General features: G+C 30.4%; 1 protein-coding gene across 1 annotated transcript; it reads right to left on the reverse strand.

Annotated features, from left to right (window-relative positions):
- Positions 1 to 5,192: 5,192 nt before the first annotated feature.
- On the reverse strand, positions 5,193 to 8,285 carry LOC114189608 (ras-related protein RABE1a). Its single transcript, XM_028078220.1, has 8 exons — positions 7,932 to 8,285; positions 7,391 to 7,463; positions 7,208 to 7,308; positions 6,280 to 6,345; positions 5,998 to 6,095; positions 5,831 to 5,893; positions 5,652 to 5,744; positions 5,193 to 5,497 (listed from the first exon to the last, which is right to left on the reverse strand). Exons 1-8 carry the CDS (start codon positions 8,002 to 8,004, stop codon positions 5,414 to 5,416), a joined length of 651 nt encoding a protein of 216 aa, XP_027934021.1. The 5' UTR covers positions 8,005 to 8,285; the 3' UTR covers positions 5,193 to 5,413.
- Between the last annotated feature and the right edge of the window lie 284 nt (positions 8,286 to 8,569).

An 8,569-nucleotide genomic window follows, 5' to 3' on the forward strand; every position in this document is an offset into this window, starting at 1 on the left:
GATCAAAGTCATACCTATAATTTGGTTGTTTGTTTGCACAATATTCCTTTTCTTTTCTTTGAGCATTGTATCTTTAATTTAAAATTGTTTGATGATTTGTGTAGGTAAGGATTTGACCTTGGAGGCAAACCTCCAAAATCTTTGATAATAAGAGATTGGCCTCTTCAAAGATCCAAATCCCATTTTAGTAGAATTTCTAACTTTTTATTTATTTTAGATTTGCGTCTCTGATTTATGTTTGCGTTTGTGCATAGGACCTTCTAGAATTCAGGTTGAATTCTCTCCAAACGGGGGGAAATGATAAAGAATCTTAAAGTGAGACAAATTTGAGGACAAATTATTTTTAAGAAGGAGGGTATGATAGACGACTATCTTCTAAACTTCAAGTTGTACGAATTTGAGGATAAATTCTCTTCAAGAAGGAGGGAATGATAAAGGACTATCTCAAGATTCCATAGAAGAAAAACTTAAAGATGAACTTGAAGAGGAACCTTTGGATTTTCTTTTAGAAATTAGTTATGTTCTATTTTTTGGGCGTTGGGCTTTCTTTTATAAATTAGTTTATGATTTTATGTTTTTGGGCTTGGGCCTTCTTGTAAGGTTCTCAAGTTTTCTTAAACTTATATGTCTATATATAGAGGTATCAAAAACTAATGTAAACACTTTTAGTCATATATTGAATTTGATTTCATTAAAGAGAGAATTCTCTTTGTTATTGGCTTAGGCCTCTAGTTCTTATCAAAGATTAACATCTTTGTGACGAATCTTCACTTGACTTATCAATCTGCTAGATTGTGGCGTCCTCCATATCTGTCTTATTTTGTGTTCTTCTCTGATTTATTCGTGTCGTACCTCTTGAGGATTCAAATTCAGAAACGATCGAACTCTTTCCTGGTTAGGATCGTATCATTTGTTATCTAGATTTTAGGAAATTTGTCACTCTCTCCCTCTTCATTCACTTTTGTTTTTCTTTTCCTTCAACATCTCTCTCCCAAAATCTAAAATTTCTTCTTCATACCTTGTCTCTTTCAAAATTTGATTATATCTCATTAAAATTGGGGAGTTAAGAAACATTTATACCCAATGAAATTTTCAAAAAGAGTAGGTTCTTATTTACTCTAAAGACTTTTGTTTTACTCTTTTTTTCTTATGTTTTTGTCATTATCTTCAATGGGTCATTTAAAAAAAGTGATATCTCAACTTGTTTTATCACATACTAAAATTTTGTTATGTTTAGACACTCTGCTCTAGGTCCCTAGATGTTGAAATAATCTTGTTGCTGAGCTTTGAAAAATGCGATGAAGTTGAGCATTTCAAGTCATGTGAAAGTAACTTGGTCACTAGATTTTTTATTTATATGCAAAGATTATGGTTGGTTGAAAATTTGTTTAAATACATGAACATGAGTGTTGTTAGGATTGATTTATACATAATTGTTTAAAATGTTTAGGACTGAATATTGTTGCTAATAAGTTTATCTAGTGACTAGGTTAGGCATGTTAAGTATAGATTTTTATTAAATGGAGTTTTGAATATAGTTTAGATAAGTAGAGTAATATATATATATATATATATATATATATATATATATATATATATATATATATATATATATATATATATATATATATATATATATATAACCTTTCTTATGATTAGTTATGAATTTGATATAAGCACAAACATGCATACTTTGAGTTAAGAGAACAATGTTGATTTGCAATGAGTAAAGGATGATGTTTGAGTAAACCATGATTTAGATTAATCATTTGAATTATTTAAAAGTTGTATCATTTAAAAGGATGCTTTTGAAAAATACTTTGAAATTAAATGATTTTGCGTCTGAGGTTGACTTTTCTAATATTCTTGCTTAGACGAAAAACAAAACAGAAATCTAGATTAAATGATTTTGCGTCTGAGATTGACTTTTCTAATATTCTTGCTAGACGAAAAATAAAACAGAAATCTAGACCTTGTTTTCAATCCTATTTTCACTCAAGAAAAAGTAGGGCTAAAAATAACCCAACTCTCAGCCAAATTTTTGCTCGAGTAAAAGTAGCACCACAACTCGACTCATTTATTTATCAAATGTTCACTCAAGCAAGTTGCCCAAAGAAAATATTTTCACTCTCAAACTAAAGAAATTTCATTTCTTTCTTCTAGTCTCTTTGTGTGTGTGTGTGTGTGTTTGTGTGTGTGTGTGTGTCTGTGTGTGTGTGTGTCTGTGTTTGTGTATGTGTGTGTGTGTGTGTGTGTTTGTGTATGTGTCTGTGTGTGTCTGTGTGTGTTTGTGTATGTGTGTGTGTGTGTGTCTGTGTCTGTGTGTGTTTGTGTGTGTGTGTGTGTGTGTTTGTGTGTGTATGTGTGTGTGTGTGTGTTTGTGTGTGTGTGTGTTGGTGTTTGTGTCTGTGTTTGTGTGTGTCTGTGTTTGTGTGTGTCTGTGTCTGTGTGTGTTTTAAATCCATGTCTTGAATTGGATTACATGTTAGTATTTGGTAGGACATACTTAATATGTATCTTCTTTTGGAAAGCATTAGTCAACATTCCACTTGTTGAACATCTTTACTATATAGATCCATGTGTGGTCTATATAGTTCTTGTATGGTTTGCTTGATTGAAATTAGATTATTTGTGAATTTTTAATATGTGTGTGTGTGTGTTTTAAATCCATGTCTTGATTTGGATTACATGTTAGTATTTGGTAGGACATACTTAATATGTATCTTTTGGAAAGCATTGGTCAACAGTTCACTTGTTGAACATCTTTATTATATAGATCCATGTGTGGTGTATATGGTTTTTGTATGGTTTGCTTGATTGAAATTAGATTATTTGTGAATTTTTAATAAAGTTATTTCTTTTATATCATGTGTGGTTTACTTTTACATATAAATATGTTGTGAATCGTAATTATTATACTTTGTACACGAGCAAAAATAGGCACCACCACAGAGAGAACGAGCAAAAATAGGCACCACCACAGAGAGAATGTTTTGAAAATAATAAAGATATATAATTTATTTTATTTTAACTATCTTGTATAAATATTTGCATATGTGTATTTTTTTTTTTTGGTATTTTAAGTTGTATTATTTACTATTATAAGCTTTGTACAAGTCTTTGATAAATTTATAATACATTTCATACTTTAATTTTTAGGATATTACAAAATTGGTATCGAATTACACTTGAATTAGCTTAAAATAAATCAAATTTGAAAATAAAAAATTAGTAAAAATGGTTTAAAAAAAATAAAGATTAGAATTTTAAATTATGTTTAATATATAAATTAGAATTTTAACTTATTTATTCTTATTTTATATACTCTATCATTTCTAAATTTTTTTCATTTAATATCTTTTTTATCTTTCCTCTGTAATTCTGACTTCATTTCGAATATTTGAAGTTTTTTCCCTTACATCTCAAAGTTATCTTTATGGATGTGATTTGCACGCAAGGTGGGTATTGATCTTTCTTGTACGTGACATTTGAACCAGTTAAATTAATCTCTACTAATTTAGGTTGCCAATAATATATTCTATTTGTGAATCATGTGGTAACTTAGCTTAGTTTGGAACCATTTCTTGTGGAACTTTCAAAAAGAGACAGGAGGATGTATTTATTTCAAGTGGATTTAGAACGTAAGTGAAAGTTGAGAATATAAGAATTAAGTAAATGTTGATTGTTGGTTGAGAAGGAAATTTATAATTTAGATTATATGTAGGATTGGTCTATAGAAAGTAATTGTTTGAGTTAGTGATATGTTTATATTGAAGTAAAAATGCAAGAATTTAATAAATATGTGTTAGCTTGTGTTGAATTTGAATTAAAAATGGTTTTTTATTCATATTAATACGTGCAAAATTACATATAAATATTTGACTTGTGTTGAATTCGTTGAAATACCTTGTAATATGATTTTAATGTATTTTTAGAATCATGGTTGATCACTCAAACAAGTTTTTTCTCTTGTCTTTTTTTTTTCTGCTCAAGCATTAGTTGGTCACTTAAGCAAAAAATATGAGTAAGAAAAGTTTCCCTCCTTTAGGAGGTTTTTATCGCAAAATCGTAATAGTTATTTTATAAAAATATTATTTTCTACAAAATCATGAATGAAATATATATTACTTTACATCTAAAAAATCAAACACCTTTCTTACAAATAAACATAAAAATCATTTAGATAGATTCAATTGGCATCATCGATTTCATAATTTTTAACTTTTATAGTTCCATTTAATACATTCAAATTGAAAAAATTCATGGTAAGAAGGAAAAAAATTAAAAAAATTTATTTGGTTTTGGATTTAAAATAAAATACTTCTAGTTATTAAATTTTCATCGAAAGTAATTTTACTTTTTTTCAAGACATTATATTATAACTCTTTAATATATTTTTTATGATTTATAGTGCTCATCATTTGGTCTCTTTCTTTATGCGATTATTTATATATGGTTCTTGCTATGTTAAAGATAAAATTGATTGATGTAAATTTAGATACGCAACTTCTTTTATTTTTCTATTCTAAAATATTATATTTATTTATAGTCATATTTCATAATAAAATTTTAATTTCATTTTATTTTAAATTTTATTTCAACTTGAATTTATATTTCTAAATTATTTGCTTACATAATGTTACTTAAAAAAAACTAAAAATACTTAAAATAAACTAAAAATTATTTACAAATATCAAGTAATTAACAATTTTTTATAAGTGATTATGATACTAGTAATGGAAAGAACTTTGGAACCAATATGAGTGATAAAATATTTCAACTCCTTTACCTTAAAGAGATCTCCTATGGAAGTTCCTTAGGTAAAACTATAACCAAAAAATACAATATTTTGACATAAAATTTCACATGCTCATTCAGTAAACTCGTTAAAATATTAAGTTTATTGATTACAAAAACTGATGTAATCCTTCATTGATATTAAAAAAAAACAAAACAAAAAATCAAACAAACAAACCTAGTGTAATACTTCAAGAAGTACAATTTTCTCGTTCTGTTTTGAAATGTTTGTATTAATTTGTAATTTTGTTTTTTACTATTCATCACTTCAGAAAAATAAGTCAGATAGCCTTAATATTAATTCCAATATACCTGTTTGAAAGACAAGTGTTTGTTAGAAACATTGAATATCCAATCCAAGTGTCGATAAAATTTTAGGTGACTGCCGAAATATGTGCATTGAAGGGTCTGGAATAGAATTGGAGAAGCGACTAAGAGCAATGAAGTATGCTGTTCCTGGTTTCGGCAACAATAAATTGATATATAATTAATTGCCGAAATGTGCAGTATCTACCATTCACACCCAATGAGTATACATAATAACAATACATGCACCCATGGAAGTCATTCACAAAATTAACATTTTCAGTCAAATGTATCAGCTAGAGAGTTCCCTTTACGAACCACAGCAAGCAGATTTTTGAGCGCCTTGGGAAGACCCTGCTCCCTGCTCAGGTTGGTTAATCTTCAGTGTCGACGGCTACAAAAATTATGATAATTAAATTTAGTTAGGGCTTTCTCATTCAACCAAACAAAAACCTTGTATTCTTAAAAACTAATGATTTACTCTTGCATTGATCAATTAGTTTGTAATCAGAAAATGATGCAATAGGGAAAAAGTTCAAAACAAAAACCTCAGTCTTTGAGTCATTATCTGCAAGCCTTTGCTTGATGTCCCGGGCTATTGAAAAGAAAACCTCATCCACGTTCATATTAGTTTTTGCACTCTGCACAACCATAATCTCCTTATTAAAAACATATCAGCAATTTTTCCATGCTCAACAAGAGCAATAAGTGCCATAGTGCCACTTACCGTCTCAAAAAACTTGATGCCATATTCATCTGCTAGAGCTTGGCCCTTTGAAGTTGGAACAGCCTAAGGATAACATCGTCCCGCATCAAAATAGTGCGTAACCATAGGAGACACATATCCAAGCTTAATCGAAAGACGAAGTACAAGTGAGAGTAAGTACGACAAACCCTTTTGCTTTCATCCATGTCAGCTTTGTTCCCCACTAATATCTTGTTGACATTGTCAGAAGCATGCTGTTCAATGTTGCGAATCCAATTCCTGATGTCTGGACATGAAATGGAATTAATAGGGCAAAAAGAATCTACTCAAATTATAAAGTTGAAAATTAGACTTAACTGATAAATACTTGTTCAACTAATACATGCTGCTTTAAGGAAACACAAATTGGAGAGCAATAGTGGGTAGGGGGGATAATAGAAGACCGAAAAATTAGAGGAAGGAGAAGTTACTGTTAAAAGAGGACTCGTCAGTAACGTCATACACAAGCAAAATACCCATGGCTCCACGGTAATATGCTGCAAAAGAAGGATCAAAATCAAAAAACAAGGACAGAAGCTCAAATTTGCAAGCTTGAAAAAAACCAGATTGTCAACTGATATTATGATAGAAATCATATTGACAAACAAAGCAAGAGCCTACAGCAAAATATTACATTTATAGATAGTAGCAAAGTAGACCCTAATAAGTTTAAAAGCCTTGATGTTTATATAAACATATGACGTTATAGACAGCAGGGAGGCAAACACTGAAAAACCAACTAATAGACAAGTCTCATAATACACAGAATTCTTCAAACAAGGACCTCATGAATAATGGAATACAATTATCATCTCAAACAGCCACCAATATAAAATACCACCACGTTATATCAAGCATATTAGACATTTTAATTAGCAACTGAATATTTGACACACCAAATCATAGCAGACGGGTTTAAGATACAATGGTTTATCAATTTAGAGAACAAGGAGAAATCTACATGCCTTAGTCAATAATAGCAAAAATACAGTCATCAGAACCAAAAAGATACAGTTTATAAACCACTATGCAACTCATCCTGTCAAATATAACAACCACGTAGAACAAATTAATGAACTTAAATGGTCAGCAAGATACAATCAACAACGAAATCAACTGAGGTTAATAAAATAAAATAAAATTTACATTCAACTAGTTCCTAAACAAATCGAAAGAAAAGAAAATGTAGACAAATACATAAATAGCCATGGTTGAATTATAAGATTGTGTGAAGTACACATTGCAATAGAAGTGATTAATTATAAGTTGGATGTAAAGAATCACAAGTTCTAACCAAACACTATAGAGTATACTGGGACTCTGGGAGGAGGGGAAACACATACAATCTAAAATACTAACCAGTTGTAATAGTTCGAAACCTCTCTTGACCAGCTGTATCCCATATTTGCAATTTGATTCGCTTGCCATCGAGCTCTATGGTCCTTATCTTGAAATCAATACTGAAGGAAAAAAAAAAACATTAAGGTAACAGTAGAGGCAACTCTTCACAAGTTAGGAGGTTTCACGAAAAAAAGAACCTACCCAATGGTCGTGATGAAACTAGTAGTGAAAGATCCATCCGAGAACCGCAATAGAAGGCAACTCTTACCCACACCTGACATATGAAGAAAATAAAATAAAGTGATATCCAAACGCACAGGTAAATTGGATTTTAGAATTTAAGAAGTAATCCCAACAAATACCGAGTTTTTCACTATTAGACTGGGAAATGTTCCCAAAATTGGCAACATTTGACAGGTACCAATCCAGTGAACAACTAATACCCAGTAACAACCTTTCTTTTGCAATTTCATTGACAATTAACCACTAGCTCCATTCATCACACTAAACTGACAACCACAGCATTCACTTGAAAAAAAGTACTAATCATCCATTTACGGCTTAAAAACACAGAGCAGTAAGCACCCAAGTAAGGTCAATTTTAACCCTAAACAAACATTCACCAGAATAAAATAAGCCACTATCAGAAACCGGATCGAATCGAGTCACAGCATGGGCGGAAGAATTATAACATAACACTGAAAGAAAGAAATTTTTTTTTTTAAAAAAAAGAATAAATTACCGCTGTCGCCGATTAGGAGAAGCTTGATGAGGTAATCGTAATCGGCCCGAGCTCTTGCAGGAGGAGCAGCCATGGAGAGGAAGAGGAGAGTAGAAAAAGGCGATTGAGGGAGGAATTGGGATGAAATTGAAAATGATGAGATATTGTGGTGAAAGGAAAGTGTGGGATGAAGTAGAAGCGATTGCAAAGTGGTTGGAGACAGGGGGGAAATGGGAGAGAAGAAGGTAGAATCGAGATCTGAAAGGGAAAGGGTTGTTCTCTTCTCTGTTGTGGTCGGGCGTTGAAAAGCGCTTTTTTTCTTTTAGGGAAAGGAAATGCCAAACACTGTGCCTGTTTACCTCTCACTTCTCAATTATAAGGCCGTTTCCACGACCCATTTCCGTAACTCCTTCATCCTCATCACTGTATATACCTTTCCTTATGCTAAAAAACAATATATTTTAAATTACTGTTAATTATGATAGATTAAATTATGTTTTTTTTTCTTATTTTCAAAATATCGATTTGGTCTTTTATTCTAATTTTATTTTTATTTTAAAAAATTTGATGCAACTTTTTTTTGTTAATACTATATTAAAAGAAGTGTCACGTATGTGTTTTTTGAATTTTTGTTAATTTTTTATTTATTTTTTTTAATT

Source organism: Vigna unguiculata, chromosome 7 (genome assembly GCF_004118075.2).
Source record: "Vigna unguiculata cultivar IT97K-499-35 chromosome 7, ASM411807v1, whole genome shotgun sequence".
NCBI lineage: Eukaryota > Viridiplantae > Streptophyta > Magnoliopsida > Fabales > Fabaceae > Vigna > Vigna unguiculata.